Source organism: Mus musculus, chromosome 16 (assembly GCF_000001635.26).
Source record: "Mus musculus strain C57BL/6J chromosome 16, GRCm38.p6 C57BL/6J".
Classification (NCBI taxonomy): domain Eukaryota; kingdom Metazoa; phylum Chordata; class Mammalia; order Rodentia; family Muridae; genus Mus; species Mus musculus.
In genome coordinates, this window is record NC_000082.6 from 38,164,834 (window position 1) to 38,182,979 (window position 18,146).

At 41.2% G+C, this 18,146-nt stretch overlaps 1 protein-coding gene across 4 annotated transcripts in view; it reads left to right on the forward strand.

Annotated features, from left to right (window-relative positions):
* Positions 1-18,146, forward strand: part of Gsk3b (glycogen synthase kinase 3 beta) — a 157,084-nt gene that overhangs the window by 75,833 nt on the left and 63,105 nt on the right. For all 4 annotated transcript variants that reach the window (NM_001347232.1, NM_019827.7, XM_006522426.4 and 1 more), the window contains exon 3: positions 5,831-5,914. In NM_001347232.1, the coding sequence (NP_001334161.1) occupies positions 5,831-5,914 (84 nt within the window). The remainder of the gene's footprint in view (positions 1-5,830; positions 5,915-18,146) is intronic.

Genomic DNA, 18,146 nt, shown 5'->3' on the forward strand with positions numbered 1-18,146 from the left:
GGAGCTTACATGTTCAGAGAGATAGTCTATCCATGATCATCATGGTGGGAACATGGCAGAAGGCAGGCACAGTGCCCACAAGCACAAGGTGGAGAGAAAGCCAGCCAGAAATAGCATGGGATTCTGAAGCCTCAGAGCCCACCTTCAAGTGCCACACCTCCTCCAACAAGGCCACACCTCCTCCAACAAGGCCACACCTCCTAAATCTTCCCAGAGAGTTTCTGTAGGGGTGGTTCTGATGCTAAGGTCCTGTTTCCCAATTGATTCTTGATCTATCAGTAAAGATGCAGTGGGCCAATTGCTGGGCCGAAATGTAGGCGGGACTCCCCCCCCCCAAGCCAGTAGATACAGCTTTGGAGAGAGAAAAGCCAACCAGCCATATGAAATACTGGGCAGAGCGTCCATGAGCCTCTTCTCCAGGCAGGAGGTTGGGGTGTTGAGCTAGGACTGAAATGGCTGAGTAACTGAAGTTGAGGGCAGATGTAAGATGCTGAGCTGGTAGTACTGGGAAGGGCACACTAGGTGCAGTAGATTGGAGGTGCCCAGCAATTGAGCCATAAGGCAGGTTGAATTGAGCAACGTGTGTGTGTCCATGGATCCAATATTCTCTGGGCGGGGGCTGGTAGCACAGTCCACCTGGGGTTTAAAGTGGGGTAGCAAAAGATACACACAACAGTTTCTCCAACTAGCGGCCGAGTGAGTAGTCACACAGGAGCCTCTGAGGGCCATTCTCATTCAGATCACCACACTTCTGTGTGTGTGTGTGTGTGTGTGTGTGTGTGAATACAGCAGTTTGTTAGTGATAAAAAATTGTATTGGAAGTTTTGGTGAGTTCACTTATTAGCATATCATTTTGCAGACCAAGGCATTAAGTTTTGAAGTGTAGTTGAGTTGAAAATATTTGTTGTATACCTGAAGTTATTTTGAGATTTTCTTCTTAGAAGCCATTTGTAGAGTATTTGGGGAATATCCGATTTTACTATGGAATTTTTTTAAAAATTAGAGATTAAAGTGATTCATCTCTTTGGATAACATTAATTTTTTACAGAAGTTATATTTAGGGAAGGTGGTCTTGAAAACAAATTTGAGGTGAATCCTGTTTTACAGTAGCAGCAGAGTTCTCTGTAATGAAGGATAAAGTTTCCCAGCAGAACAAACTTTGGTGAAGAGGAAAAGATGATCGACAGATGTATGCTGCCTACTTTACACCCACAGCTTGAAGCTTGCTGGTTGTTTCTCACCTAAAAGTTAACTTTCTCCAGGTTTTACATAATGGTTCCTAAAGCACCCTTCTGGTAATCTTAGGCTCTATGGCTTAGCTTTCAGACACAAACCAGCCAACGTACTCTCTCCCTCCCTAGTATAAGGTGTCAGGTATGGTAAAAAGGAATGAAACCCTTTATGTCTATCTGTTAGTTTTTGTGGCTGTAACAAAAACACCTGACAGAAATTACTTAAAGTTAGGAAAGACATTTTGGCTTATAATTTATTTTAGCAGGTTCAGTCCAGGTTAGCTGAGTCTATGGTTTTAGTCCCCTGACTTGATAATTCAGCACAAGAGTTTAGGGGAGCAGAGATGCTCACCAGGAAGCCAAGAGAACACGGGAAGGGGCTAGAGACAAGTCCACTTTTGCAGGATATACTTCTAGAGAACTCCTTTCTCCAGCTAGACCCATGCCAAACATACTGTGAATCCATGAAGGGTCTGTGCACTAATGAGCCCAGAACCCTTAGTATTAAGTCAGTCAGTGATTGGATTCACTAGCTGTGGAACAAGACTTTAACATGTATGTCTTACAGGGAATAGATGTCTAAGCCATAGCGGTCCTTTTAGAGATATATGTATTTTAATTTTTTTTATTAAAAAGAAGAAAAGCAATTTTTGAAATGTCTTCATCAGGTTTTCTCATTAGTATGGTATTTCTTCTATCTTCAGTAGCTAGCTTGTTATGTGTCCATTACAATTACAGGTCTTTATTTTGTATATAAGGGTCTACTTGTCTTCCCTCCCTATTCCCTTCTCGATGCTAGTTGGCCAACAAAGATACCAAGTTCAGTTTTTGCTCTTAAGGAATTTGTACTAAGTTGATTAGATGGGGGTATGTGTTGTTGTCTTTGTCATTGCAATCTAATACCTGAGTTCTGTAAGCTTTGGTATACATGCGTATAACAGCATTGACCCATGCTTGTAATAACACACTGCAAAACTTCAATAAACTTGAAAATATTTTTAAATGCTCTAAGGAGAGTTTAATGTGTGCTGGGACAGCTGAGGAGGAGGGAATGGGAACGGGGTAGTAGTGGTTTAAGAATAGGTAGGCCTGTGGGTAGGAAAAGGTCAGGGAGCAGGGAGCACTGATACTCTGAAGTAGGCAGCAAGATTTGGGTATAGTGTGGAACACACACTCAAGGTGTGGATGGAATATGGATACGGAGAAGCCTTATTACAAAGGGAGTTCTCACTGGCAGGAAATGATGTCGGCACTCCAGTGTTCCTTAAGGTATAGTTTGTTTTATTTTGAAATGACCTGTGTGTTTCCACTTAAATTGTATCTCCTATATACAGGAATTTATTTAGAACATAAAAATAAAATCCAGTTTGAATCAGGTAGTGGTGGTGCACACTTTTAATTTCTGGTCCACAGAGCAAGTTCCAGAACAGCCAGGGCTACTAGAGAGACCCTGTCTAGAAAAACAGCATAAAAATCCAGTTTGGCAATCTCTGCCTTTTGATTATTAACTTAATTCATTCATAATTTGTGCAGTTTCATATAAGGATTTTACTTAGTCTCTTTCTCATGTTGGTTTTACCCTCCCTTCTAGAACGTATTGACTGACTTCTTTGTCTTTAACAAATACCTTTTCCCTATTTCTGACCATTCCACAAGTGAATGTTATAAATTCTAGTGAATTTTACACTCCTGCCTGCCGCAGACCCTCTGGATCCCTTTGTCTGCGTGGAACGGATCTCTGGGGCAGGTGGGAATGACAGACAGATGCACACAGGAGAGGTTGTGTAGAATCTGAATGTAATTTGTCAAATCAAGCATCAAACTTTTTATACAGAAGAAAATAGGGAAGTTGGGTGACACACCAGCAAGGTACAAAGAGGTTACTGGATTCTTACACAAAACAGAGGAATACAAACACAGAAGGTCTAACAGGAACCACCTGGGATAGAATTCATGGTTAACAACTGGGATCAAAAAGAGCTCCACCTAAGGTCCACTTAATCTTAGAAGCCAGGGTCAAGGACTTCGTGCCCTTGCCATAGTTCCTATTTTAGTCTATTGTATAGTCCACCTTCCCCCTAGGCCATTGTAAATTCATATGTATGGGTGTAACTCAGCTATCTATAGTTCTAAGTATCTACTCTGGTTCCTCCTTAGGTCTCAAACGTCCTTCTTCCTAGATGATGGTAAATTCCTGTGTAGGGCAGTGACTTAGCTTTTATTCAAAGTGATAGTGTAATGCCAGAGGCTATTCTGAATGTCACTGAATAGGCAACATTCTTACTGAATTCCAAGCCCATGGTCTGCTAAAGGACTTTCTAGGAAGTTGGAACACTGGTGAAGGCTTAGCTATGTCAGAATTCAATCTTGAAAGGCACTTATAATAAGATAATACTAAAAGAGAGCATGTGGATCCATACACCAGACTAACACGGGAATAGGGTATGAGTATATGGGTTAAAGAGAACGCCAGACTCCAGGAGGTGAGTTTCCGTGAAACTCTCTGCCTTGTGTCCTGTCAAGCTGACTTGACCAGAGTGTGTGGCACCTGCCCTCTTACTCCATCTCACTCTGCCCCTTCCCACAACCCCCCTTTCTTCCCAGCGAGTCCCACTCTTATTTTCACGCCGTGTGTTCCCCGCTGCTCCATGAGCGTGTGTGAAGATTGTTAACTGCAGTAGCAGCAGAGTTCTCTGTGCTCCAGAGTGCCAGGCCTTCCTTCAGCCACCATTAACTGTCAGTAGCTCCTTACCAAGGGCTAGGGCCTCAAGGGAACACAGCCCCCTTCATAAAGAAGAACTGATGAGCCCAATCTGAGCAAAAACTTTTTAGTACACTCTACTAGCTTTTTCTTTCATTGCTATGATTAAATATCTGGGGGGCGGGGGGTTGAAGGTGTAGTCTATTGTGGTGGGAAAATATGGTGGCCAGAGCTGTTTTAGGTATGGGGACACCTGTGTGCATTGTGCCCACAACCAGGAAGCAGAAAGAGTTGGATGGTGGCGCTTTGTTGCTCTTGAATTAGTTCCACAGTCTAGGATGCTAGCCCACGTGATGGCGCTTGCTGTCCTCCCCATCTCTTAAACAACTGTGTCTCCTGACAGGCACACCTGCAGTTGTGTCTCTCTTTAGCTGATTCTTTAGTGGCTGTTCCGGGGATTGCACTTGGCGCCTTACTTTATGACAGTCTATTTCAGTATTAGCTCTAGTAAATTGTAGCTCAAGTAAAGCTTAGTTTCCCTTCCTTTGTGCCATTATTGTTTGATGCAACATTTATGTTCTATGGCTTATATTTTATCTTTTGATAAAATGAAAATAAGTCAATACATTTATAACATTACACGTTATGATTATAGTAGCTATTTTATAGTCACTGTTGAATGCACTAGCTTCAGCTATCAAGAATCAATGTTTTATATGTGAGTGTCAACTTTTCTGTCATTTATTTATTTATTTTTACATTTTAAATGGAATATTTTTTAATATTATAGCAACTCTAGAGTATGATTTTTTTAAAGACTTATTTATTTTTATTTTCTTAATATGAGTGTTTTGCCTAAGTTAGTATGTGCATATTTGGTGCCCATGAAGGTCAGACAGCACTGGATCCCTTGGAACCATGTGGGTGCTGGGAACCAAACCTGGGTCCTGTGTGAGTACTTCAAGGTCTCCTAACCACTGTGCCATCTCTTTAAAATAAACTCAAGGACTATTTTAGAGCATTGTGTTTTATTTTATTAATCTCTTAACCCGACTCTAGTCTATAAGTTTCTTCCCATAGTAATTAGCCTTTTAATTCTGCAGTAAAATTAATTTCATGGATCAGTTAATCATGTTATTCAGGAGAGATTATGTTTAGCACTGTAGTTATAAAGGTCCCCTTTTTTGGGTACTTATGTATGTGTAATTTGGAAAATACATTCAGACACGTGTCAGGGTGCCTTTTCGTTGCCTGAGGTGACCTTGGCTCTCTGAGGCACATGCTGTACAGGTGTCTGGGAGAGTGGGTTTCCTGACCTGTCATCCTTCTGTAGCTGGAACTCGCTAAACCTGCCTCATCTCTCCCTGCACCTCACACGCCTACTGAGTTCATCATTAGTCTGTGTCTTCATTGTTGTTCTGAAATTGACATATTAGCCAGATTGTTGATTTTTATGGTTTTTATCTTAATCTTTTAGCAACTTTTGATATAGATGACCACATTTCAAAGCTCTTTTTTGGTTCTAAGATAATAATCTTTTCTTTCTTCATTTACAATTCCATTATCCATGGTTCCTCTTGCCCCCTATTATTCAAACTTATTCTGTTCAATTTTTAGAACTCTCTTTCAGAATGGTAAGTCAGATCTTAACTTCACCTGTCAAAATCTCCGTTGACTTCCATTTACATTTAAAGTGAAATTGAGTTTCTTGCCATGGTTTGTGAGGTATTACTCCTCTTTTCCCACACTGTCTTTCTCTCTGAACTTACCTTTCTCCCCTTACTCCCCTACTTAATGGTGCAGCCACAGTCTCTGTGCTTAACATTATTTTAGAAGTACCTTGATCATTATGGTGAGGAGCTGTTATCCTTAAATGTTTCATGTGCTTCCTTTGCAGAACCGAGAGCTCCAGATCATGAGAAAGCTAGACCACTGTAACATAGTCCGACTGCGGTATTTCTTCTACTCGAGTGGTGAGAAGGTAGGTGTGAGAGCGCATGAGCTACTGTTCTCGTGGGAATAACCTCCCCCCTCTCCCTCGTTCCTCTATCAACTAGCTTTGCTAATTGATTGGGAGAATTCAAAGCACAAACCAGGATTCTGAACCCAAGATACACAGCTGATGGTAGCGTGGAAATGCCAATGAGAAGAATGAACTTTAAGGGATCTTCCTGGCGATGCCGGGGAGGCAGCTTCACAGCTCTTGTTACTCCAACTGGAGGGACTACCTTAGTTCAAGTGTCCAGAGCCCGCAGTTAAAGCTTGACATGGCTGCGTATACTTACAGGCCAGATCTGTGGGATCGTGGGACACATGGGTTCCTGGGGATTGATCTCTGCCGGCCTAGCTTCAAATTCAGTGAGAGAGCACGTCTCAGGGAACTGATGAGCTAGACACCGCACACCCTTTTCTGGCCTCCTCACATGGACATGGGCTTGTGTTCTTGCACATGTGGGTTTCTCCCCCAACCCACATCCCCAACACACAATTTAAAATGAAAGCAAATTTTCTGAGCTCACTGCACTGGCGCCTGTCTAGAACCTGAGTACATAGCAGCAGCCCGTCTTAAACTCTAAGCTCCTTAGAAATGGAGGGGAAGGGATTTTCTACTTAAAGTAAACGTGTCTTTAGTTCTCAAGCACATTTCTATTTTTTATTCCTCTTTCTGTGTTGTTTATGTGCTTATGGAACCCTCTGATAATTCATCTGCTTATTAGGGGAAGGAAAATCATGTGGAAATGGATTAGAAGAGAAAGGGAAGTAGGGGCTTTTGCTTAGCCAGGGAAACACCGAAAGATCTGTTTCTGGTCACATTGAATTCTGTGAGAGTAAGGGTTAGCCTGTGCTGGGATGCCACCCCCTTCCTCCTCCCTGGTCTCCTCAGTCCCCTCCTTGCTGCCTCTCACTGCCCGCCCGCCTCCCCTGTGCAGTCTTTACCCACACCGCCCCTCCATCACTCTTCCTGGTTTAAAGAAGCAAGGCAAGTAACCAAGCAACAACCAAAGCACCTGACCCCCTCCCCCATTACTCCAAATGAAATCACGTGACATTTGGACTTCAGATTTTATACTTGTAATGTCTAATGTTGTTAGGCTCACGTTTCCTTTTGACTTTACAGAAAGCTTCTAGTATAACCATTTTTAACAATTTTCACTAAACTTTATGTAGGTGTCATTAACTATTATTCTTACCTCAGACCTATAATACAAGAAGGTATTTAGCTTGTGTTTGTGATGTTTATGTCTACAGATCTATAATTATTATAACATTTTAATCACCATAATTAGCAAGTTGATCTAATATTAACACTTGTATCTTAGTTCTTTTTACTTTTAAGATCCTTCTCTTATATTAGGAATTGTAAACTCTGAAAGCATGTGGTGTTTTGTTTCCAGAGCGATTGGTTGGTACTACCTAGTTTTCATCTCTCTCTCTCTCTTTTTAATTAGGTATTCTCATTTACATTTCCAATGCTATCCCTCCCCCCTACTCCCACTTTTTGGCCCTGGTGTTCCCCTGTACTGGGGCATATAAAGTTTGCAAGTCCAGTGGGCCTCTCTTTCCAGTGATGGCCGACTAGGCCATCTTTTGATACATATGCAGCTAGAGTCAAAAGCTCTGGGGTACTGGTTAGTTCATAATGTTGTTTCACCTATAGGGTTGCAGATCCCTTTAGCTCCTTGGGTATTTTCTCAAGCTCCTCCATTGGGGACCCTGTGATCCATCCAATAGCTGACTGTGAGCATCCATCCACTTATGTGTTTGCTAGGCCCCGGCGTAGTCTCACTAGAGATAGCTATATCAGGGTCCTTTCAACAAACGCTTGCTAGTGTATGCAATGGTGTCATCGTTTGGAGGCTAATTATGGGATGGATCCCTGGATATGGCAGTCTCTAGATGGTCCATCCTTTTGTCTCAGCTCCAAACGTTGTCTCTGTAACTCCTTCCATGGGTGTTTTGTTCCCAATTCTAAGAAGGGGCAAAGTGTCCACACTTTGGTCTTCGTTCTTCTTGAGTTTCATGTGTTTTGCAAATAGTTTTCATCTCTCTTAGTCTAGCAAACTGCCCATTAGTGTTTATTCTGGCATGTCTTTCCTTTTTCCTGTCCCTTCCCAAATAAGATTATAGAGCATCTCCCATATTCATGGCGTTTTTATAATGGGATTTTTGTATCCTTGTGACTTCTTTATTATTAGATGGTAAACATTGTAGTACTCTGGAGAGAAGAATAAAGATCAGAATTACATCTTTGGTGATCTACTAGATAACATACAGATTCATTTGCAAATGCCTCCTCTAAAATTCTCTAAACATTGTATTATAATTACTTTAATAAATATAGTCCCCATGTACCAGGCCTTATTTTAATGCTTTGTAAATGTTAACACATTTAACTTGGAAATGAAAGGAGAGAGAGAAGGGGGTGGGGAGGAAGGGAGGAGAGAGAGAGAGGCAGGCCTGCAGGGTACTGAGTGGCTTTTCAGATTTTGGTTTCACAGGAGGGCTCCATCATTCTGACTGAAAGCTGACTGGCTATTCTGTAAATGCTGCAGAGGGGAATTTCTCCCTCCTTGCTCCTGCCTTTAGTTTTCTGTTTACCATGACTGTTCTTGTAGATGCAGGAAGCCTTCTAATGGAAGTTATCAGAAGAGCAATAAATCTGTCTCTATTAAAAGTAATATATATCTCAACTTTTGAGCAAAGTAAAAAGATACTTATTGGTTTGGAATATTTCTATTCCATTTCTTCTAGACTCTGGTTTCTGTCACTCTGTAGCCTCCCCACCCCCACCCCCACAGCACCTCTTGAATCTATATGAATTCAATTTCATAGGTCTCTAGACTGTTCTCTTATTAGGTTTTGCCCTGTTTTGCTTACCCCTTCCTCCACCCCTACCCCCTTTTCCAGTTCTAAGTCCTCGTGCAGATTTCCTGCCTGGCTTGGATATTTCTTATTCTTTCTCAGTATCCTATTAGTCTTGGCTTAAACTTTTTTTTTTCTTTTTCTTTTTGAGAGTTTGTATTTTACTGTGTGTGAGTGTTTTGCATGTGTGCCTGTGCACCAGGGTGTGCAGTACTGGTGGAGGCCGGAAGAAGATATCAGGTCTGGAACCACAAAAATGCTTGGTCTTCTGGAAGAGCAGCCAGTGCCCTTAACCACTGTGTCAGCTCTCCAGTGCCCACTCTGGGCTTTGTCAGCCAGGGCTGTCTCTGTGAACCATGGCTCTAGACCCCTGATTACAGCTTTAAAGACTTTCCCTTTAGGCAATCAACTCTCTGCTTGTAACTAGGGCAGTGCTAGCTAGCTGTTGTAACTAGAATCAAGATTGTGAGCATTCCTGCTGGAATTATTGCTTGCTGTAGTAACTGAAGCATGTTGTAACTCACCCTATACGTTTTAGGAGCTCTCATTTGGAGTCGTAGTGCCTTCCCTTGATTAGATAACAGTGGGAATTTAGGGGGCTTGGAAATTTTAGACTTAATAATTTTGTGAATTTCAAGTCTACAGAATAGTGATTTTTTTTCCCACCACTTTAGTATTTAGCTGTAGAAAACATCTTCATGAAATTTTATGAAGAATTGTGATAGAATAAATGAACCACAAAGTAGCCTTTCTGTGGAAACAGATGTTTGCCTGTCCTTAACTATGCTCACTCCACAGGACTTCATGATCCAGGTTATATTATAAAGCCACATTCTGCCTCAGGAATCCCAGGTTCTATCTAAATTGTTTTCTCTTAAGTTATCTTGCATGTAAAAATACTTCATGTGACTGCTCTTCTAGAGGTCCTGAGTTCATTACCCAGTAACCACATGGTGGCTCACAACCATCTATAATGGGATCCGAGGCCCTCTTCTTGTGTGTGTAAAGATAGTGACAGAGTATTCACATACATAACATAAATAAATAAATTTAAAAAAAGAAAAACTTCACGTCATAGGTTGTTTGAGTGAAGAAAAAAACTTTCCCTTCTGCTTATCTAAGAAGACTTTTAAAATACAATGATGTCAAGTTGTTTTCGTTCTTTTATGTAACTTTATGTAGTGCTGGGACTGGGCAGAATCACGCTAAGCTTAAATGTGCCTGTTTACCCTGGCTTTGGGGAGGGAAACGTTAAAGGTGACATGTGACAGTAAGCCATTCAGAAAATGAAGGGTATGACCACTTGGAAATAAAGTAGACGGCCTGCTTTGTAGCTGGAAGGTGGATTAGCTTTGCAGTTCTGGCATGCAGTAGCACCATGCCTCTGAGCACGTTACTCGGTTTTATAAGTCTACCTCCTACCTTTAACATTTGGGGTTTTATAAGGAACACATTTAATGTTCACCCATTAATGATAGCATTGAACTATGAACCCCACATGTTGATTTACCACTTAATAAATTACTGTATTTAGTAATGGTATGAATTCATAGAGCCATTAGATCGTGTCATGAGCCTTGCACTTGTTGTTCATAACTCATACTGTATGGTACGTACCCTCTGTGAAGAATACTATTTTTATCTTCATGTACAGCTGCAAACCACACTGAGATAATAGTATGTAAGTAAGTTCCCTCAGATTTATGCAGCTACTCAGTGGGGTTTGGGAGTGCAGCCTAGGGAGTCTGAATCCAGAGTATAAAAGATTTCATATTATTCAGCATAGGATGTGCAATAGAAAGGTAACATTTAAAATAGCTTAGTGATGATGGTTGGACAGCGGCAGTTGTATGGCAATGATAGTTGTAAGAGTAGTAAAGATAATGATAGCTAAAACATATTAGATACTTATGGACACCACTACTGTTGGTTTTATTAGAGAGTTTACAAGTAGCATCTGAAAACTTGTTGATTTCTCTTTTTTTATTGTATACCTCTTCTCTGTCCCTAACCTAAACAATCATTTAAAACAGATCCATAGTTATCTTATTTTTGCTATTATTAATTGCAAAGAGTTGTATGGGTCATTGTGTTGAGAATTGAGTGTCTGCTCTTGGCAAGATAATAATAATTCATGACTATGGAGGTGAAAATTGCAACTGTTCCTGGTGTAAAAGAGCAGTAGGTTGCTTTCTGAGGTAATTCTAGATTTCTTAGCATGACTTAAAAGTCTCCTTATTTTTTTATATTTACTGCTTTTTATGCATTTTTTCTACTTGTATGTATGAGAACCGTGTGCATGCCAGGTACCTATAGAGGTCAGAAGGGACGTTGGAGTCCCCCGGAACAGGAGCAGCAAGTGTTCTTAACCATTGAGCCAGCTCTCCAGCCCAAGATCTTGAGTATCTCTGCCCTAACTGAACTTACCTTGCCTTTTCTTTGTTAAGGCTGCCTGTGTTCCAGTTTGGCCCAAGCACACTTCTCTTAGTGCGCCATCGTTTCTGTTGTTACAAAGGCTTTCATGATGTCGTCTCACTGCTGTTCTGTGGTGTTCCTTACACTCTGCATCTCTGCTGTTCTTTTCATAGATTCCCACTTGTTGTTTATTTCAGTTCAGCAGATAACTCATGACTTCTTTCCTTTCTGCCTTTATAACCTCCCAAAGTTTATCTAAAAATCTTGCATATACTTTTAAATGGTATTTTCTTGAATTTTACCACAATTTTATAAAGCTATATCTTTTTACTTTATTGTCATTCTCAAAAGCATTCCTAGATCTTACTCTGTTTTGTTTCTTCGACACTTAGTATAATTGTCAAGTCAGTGTTTAGTTAGTTTTGTAGGTGATGTATGCAAAGCGTTCTAGATATCCTTAGGAAATGGAGTGACTAGGCTGGGGCCATGACTCAGTGGGTAAGAGTTCTTGCTGTGCTTCTGAAAGCTGGAGAATCTGAGTTCAAATCCATACCATCCTTACAAAAACCAGGCTACCCATTTCTTAAGCCCAGCATTGTGGGCTAGAGACAGTCTCTGGCCTACGAGTGCTCACACGCATGTATATACACACACTTCGCATGCATGCACACATAATTAAAAAATCCAAGTGCTAAAATAGAGCTCAGTATGGATGATATTTATAATTCGAAGTTGGATTTATTTTATATTATTTTTAAAAATATATTTAATTTTATGCATATGAGCGCCAGTGAAAGACCCTGTGACTGGCCCTAAGGAGTAATTCCCAAGGCAGTCCTGGTTTCCATACACTGCACATGTATGCACATGCACTCTTTCCCAAGCTCAGCTTCTCTTTTTGTTAGTTCTGTAGTTTTCTATTCTCTATGTTGTCTCTGCTTAAATGTTTGAATTTTTTTTCTCAGCTTTATACTTAGTTTCTTTCCTCCAAAGTCTCAAGTTGTTGTTGATTTGCGATCTTTATGCGAGGGTGCTATGGGGTGTGTGTGTGTGTGTGTGTGTGTGTGTGTGTGTGTGTATTCCTTTGTGCATGTACCTGTTCCTACTACTGAGCTGTAATCCCTAATGAGACCTCTTTTTCTCTCCTCATCCCCTCTCAGCTTCTTGCCCCACCTCCCCCCACCCCTCTCTCTCTTTAGTTTTTTCTTAGAGATGTCTTATCCTATTAGCTCAGGCTAGCCTGGAACTGACAGCAGTCTTCCTGCCTCAGCCTCCTGAGTGCTTGGGTTCTAAGGATGAGTAACTATTCCCAGTGAGGTCATCATTCATGTGTGTGTGGTAAGCATGTGTGTGCTAAGCTGTATGCTTGCCTGTGTGCTCAGGTATGGGGGCTGCAATTGTTTTTACCCCTTGTTTTTTAAGGCAGGATTGCTCACTGAGCCCAGGATTTGCCTTTTGGGCTAGACTGACTGAGCAGCAAGTCCCTGGGATCCTCATGACCCCTCTCTCAACATTGATGTTCAGTTCATCTAGTCTTGCTTAGCTTTTATGTGGGTGCTAGGGATCTGAACTCAGTTCCTCAAGCTTGCTTGGCAAGCACTTTATCCACTGAACCGGCACTCTCCCCTGAAATCTTTTTTTTTTTTTTTTTTTTTTTTTTTAAGATTGTGTAGTCTGCATACTGCATTTGGTGCATCCCATAAAGTTTAAGTATGTGGTATTTTTGTTTACAGTTAAATCTCAAGTATTTTTTCATTTCTATAGTATAAAATTTCTGCCACTTCGTTTCCCTTCTCATTCACTCGTTGTCTGGATTAGATTAATTTCCACATGTTTGTAGGTTCTCCAGTTTTCCTCATATCTGTTTGAGACAGAGAGAGAGAGAGAGAGAGAGAGAGAGAGAGAGAGAGAGAGAGAGAGAGAGTGAGAGAGTGTTTGGGCATGCAGCACAGCATGAGTGTAGAGATCAGAGGACAACTTGTGGTAGTCAGTTCTCCTTCTACCCTGTGTTTCAGGATTGAACTCAGGTCGTCAGACTTAGTGGCAAGTGCCTTCCTTAGCAGCCGAGCCATCTCCCCAGCCTCCTCCTGTCTGTGGTGCTAGTGTCCATTGTGGCTGGAGAAGATATTCCACATGGTTTTAAACTCACTGAAATTGCCGTGTGACTTCCTGTGGTTGGTCATGTCTAATCTCGTGTGCGTGCGGGAGAAGAGTGTGTAATTGCTGTTAGGGTGAAGTGCCGGGGGGGTGCAGCGCAAGTTCTCTGCTGGTTTTGAAGATGGTGTATTAAGGTTTCCTGCAGTTGCCGAGGAGCTCATCCTCCTCTGCTTTACATCAGCGGTGCCTCTGTACGTTTGTGGCTCTGTCATTTGCGGGAACGTGTGAACATTACACCCTGGTGAACTGATGCGCTTACCACTATGTGGTGCTCAGCAGCCTGGTTGGTTGGTTGGTTGGTTGGTTGGTTGGTTTGTTTGTTTGTTTGTTTGTTTTCTTGCTGCTGCTCTGGATTTACAGTGCTGTACCTAGTCAATGGTACATTGTGGCTCTGGTACCACATCCTAGGTGTCTTACCCAGGCTAGCAAAGTCTCTTAACTGATTTTTTTCATTTGCTGTATGTCCTTAGGATAGTTTCCATGCACCAAATTACTTTATAAGTTGAGGGTTCATTTTTTGAGATTCTGAATCGGCCTCTTTTCTTCCCTTGTCTTCCTGGCCTCTTCATGACTTTCTACACTTGCTCTTGGACAGCTTTGAGAAATTACTGTTAGGTCTAAAAGCTGAGTGAAATAGAAGCTTCCAGTTGTCATGGCTCCAGGCTGTAGTACTGGGTCATAGACTAAACACTAGTGGTCGTGGGTGCATCATATTTAAAAAGCAAGTACCACAAAGGAGTAGCACTTACTTACATTATAGAGCATACTAAAATATTTTAAAGAAGGATCAAAGAAAATAACATCAACACTTACTTTCTTTTAAAGTATTATGATCTTTAAAGTTTTCTGAGGATATTTTTTTCTTTTAAAAAAAGTTAATTATAACTGCCACAAGGAATGTGACAATGTTATAAGCTTTGTTATTGAGAAAAATCACTCTCCTGAGATTAAAATTTACTCAGTTTTTTTATAGTTAGTAACCATATGTGTTGGTTAATTTTAGGTCAGCTTGACACAAGCTAGAGGCATTAGGGAAGAGGGACTCTCCATTGAGAAAATGTCCGTAAGATTGGCCTATAGACAACTCTTTGAAGCGTTTTCTTAATTAATGATTGATGTGAAAGGGCCCAGCCCACTGTGGGTGGTTTCAGCCCTGGCCAAGTGGTTCTTGTTTTGTAAGAGAGCAGGCAGAACAGGCCATACAAGCCAGCAGGCAGCATTCTTCCACGGTCTCTGCATCAGTTTCCTGCTTTGAGTTCCTGCCCTGACTTCCCTACGTGAAACAAACTCATTCCTCCCCAAGTTGCATTTAGTCATGGTATTTTATCAAAGCAGTAGAAATCCTAAGACCTCATACATGGCAGTCTCAGATACAGAAACCTTTCTAAGGTCTTTGTTCTTTCCCAATTCTTGCTTTTTAAGTTTTCTTTGTTTTTGTTTTTTTTTGTAATGTGTAAATATCTAGGTATAATCACAAAAGTACATGCTAACCCACACCTACACCCTTTTAGCACTTTCTGCTAAGGCAGAAAGATCAGGAGTTCAAGGACATCCTAGGCTAAACTTGAAGATTCAGGGCCAGCCTGGGGTATGAGAGACCAGGTTTTAACAAAGAAAGAGGTGGGAGGGGTAGTAGAAAGAGGGAAGAAGAGGAGAGAGAGGAAAACCACAGAGATGTTGGAGACTTGGGGTCCTGCCTGGAGTGTATAGGAAAGCCAACTGAGCAAGCTGAAATCTTCCCTCTCCAGGGTGCTTTTGACTTTATATCCTAGCCATAGAGAGCAGTGAGGACATACGCGGCATGTAGGTTATTTTTAGTTTCTTATTCTTCATACATATGTCATCATCTTGTCCATATGTTAAGGCTAACATGCACATAGTCACACGTAGTTTTAATGGACAGTTTCAAGAAATAATATTGCTAAGTCATGATGGGTTCCTTATAGCTTCACTTTTGCCTGAGGGTATTAACTCAGACTTCTCAGGAGGTTCCAGGAGCTTAGGACTAATACTTCATTTGCTCAAATTGAGTTTTCCTGTCTCATTTGAGAAGAGAAATTTTGAGCTTGTTTTCTTTTCATTTTGTTACTGAAATTGTGAGTGAAGTTGAACATCTTCCATCATTCTTCAGTTTCAATATTTGTGTTTTCATATTCTCTGTAAGTCAGTACTTTAAAAAAAAAAAAGTTGTTCAGTCCTTTGTCTTGTGTAGTAGAAATCTCTTTGCCCAAAAGCATTTTTTGGGCATGATCTCTGTGTGGTTTTGTTTTGTTTTGCTTTTGAATAGCATGATTTTTGTATTTTTATGTTATCAAATTGATTTTTTTTAATATCTTGGGTTTGTTGTTGTTTTGTTTTTTTGTTGGATTTTTGTTGTTTTGGTTGATTTTTGTTTGTTTGTTTGATTTTTGTTTTGTTTTTGAGACAGAATTTCTCTGTAGTCCTGCCATTCTTCCTGTTCTGGAGCAAGCTGTGTAGAACAGGCTGGCCTTGAACCCAAACTCACAGAGCCTAGTGCCTTTGGCTCCTGGGTGCTGGGACTGAAGTGAGCCCTTTCTTTCCCCGTCTTAATATCTCTCACAGCTGCTCCAGCCTCCAAGGTTCACTTTGTAAGCCCATTTTTTTTACACACAAAAGTGTTAGTAATTTTGAAATTAGTTTTAGATGTTTGTTCCATTTTCTGTTAGGTGTTTGCTTACCTTCTATGTGTGCCTCTTTTCTGTTGCTGTTATAGAGTGCTGGGTGTCCTGGCAAAAATCAGCCAGGGGAGAAACAGTTTATTTTGTCCTATGGTTAGAGAGGGAAGCAATCGTGATGACCTGGAAGGTGACACCTAGCAAGCAAATGATTAATTACATTTCATATGCACACAGGGACCAGAGAGAGACAGAAAGTGGGACTGGGCTGTCAAACCTCAGACTGCCTCTGCCTCCGGTGGTGTACAGACTCCAGGGCTCCACCTCCTAAAGGTTCTATAACTTTCTTAACTGTGCCGCCAGCTGGGGATCCAGTGTTCAGACACACAAGCCTATGGGGGACATTCTCCTTCAAACCACAGCACCTTGCTTTCCATTAATCCCCAGCCCTTCAGATTCTGAGAATGCAGGTTGGCAGTCTCACTATTACTAACCTCTCTGAGTCACTGCTTCCCTCCAGGAACACTTTAGAATGATACTGTGTCTTTTTAAAGCTTCGGCCTCAAGCTGTTTTATTTCCTTGTTTGTACAAGTCATTTGGGGTGGGGTGATAGAAGCATCTTCACTTCACTCTGTCACTGTCTCTGCTGCTACTGTTAGGTGGTGTTAAGCCATGCCATTTAAGTGCTGGAGTTGTATAGGTTAAACCTGGCCTCCGTGGGGGACGATTGAACCTCTGGAAAAGCGCTCCATAATTACACACTGTGTAAGTCTGGGCAGTTTCTCAGTGAGATCCACTCTGTAGGAGAGGATGCTCTCGCAGACGCCGGAGGAGCAAATCTTAAGGCAGATTTTGGAGTCTCGGCAGAGGCTTGTGCGGGTGAGCTGCATTTAAGGCTGAATTCCTTCTGTGTATTTCTGTCATTAGCTTTAATTTATATCAGTTGCTGAATCTTCTGGCAACTCACAGGAAATTGGTTTGAGACTATAACAGACCAGAGTTTTAGAAAATTACAAATTCCAGAAGTAGAGAATCCTGGAATTCTTTTTTTTTTTTTTAAATACTGTCATAAATAAGAGTCCCCTGAATAATCTTTACAGGAACCCCCAAATTAAAAAAAAATTAAAATCTACTTTGAGAACATGAAATATCACTGGTTTTTTTTCTACATGTTTTCTAGAGTTGAATGTTCTCAGGAGTTCAGGAGTTAATACCATGGCTGTTTACATTAAAACATTTAAACTTAACAAAAGCCCTCACTTAAGCTTCCATGTTTCTTGTAGTATAATAAGTTGGAGTACTGGCCTTCTAGCAGACATGGTTTTATTTACCTCTGCTTTGTTAAACTGGCTGCCTAAAAGGATTGTTGTCAGTACTTGTAACGAGGCCTGAACTCTCCAGAGCAGAGGAGTTATCTGTGTCGGTCTAAACACAGCACACACAGCACTAGGGCTCGTGTGTTCCCTTAGGAGTGCCCCCGTGGCCCCCCTTGAGTTCTCCGTAGTTATACCACTTGTCTGCCTTCCAGATGACTGTCAGCTTTGGTCTTGGTTTTGTCTGGCTGATCTTTGTATATTGATGCTCTGATTTTTCATTATAAGGCTTTCTGCTTTGGTAAATTTCATTAAGAGTTCACTCAGTCTGGCCTATTAGACTTGACAGTCCGTACTTGCTCTTCCATTTGAGCCATTGTTAGTGGTGTCAGTTTTAGACAGTTTGTTAAAACAAGAGATTGCAGTTTGACTGTCAGACCTGTCTCCTGGTGCTTTTATTTGGTTAGTACAATCTGTGAATTGTTGATGAATGCATCTAGTTAAGTCATAAACTAACATTTGGTGGGAGAAGTGCATATGATCATCCAAGAGCTAAGATTTAATCTCATCTTGTTTGATTTTCGTTTTCTACTATTTTTCCCTTTGCATAAGGGATGCTAACCTTTGCCTGTCCACTGTTGTATTAGAGTATGTGAGCTGCTGTGTGAGTTCTGGAATTGAACTCGGGTTCTCTAGAAGAGCAGATAGTGCTTTTAACCACTGAGCCATCTCTCCAGTCTCACCCAACACTGTGCTGTTCTGGAACTCACTCTGTAGACTAGACTGGCTGGCCTGGAACTCACAGAGATCCTCCTGCCTCTGCTTCAT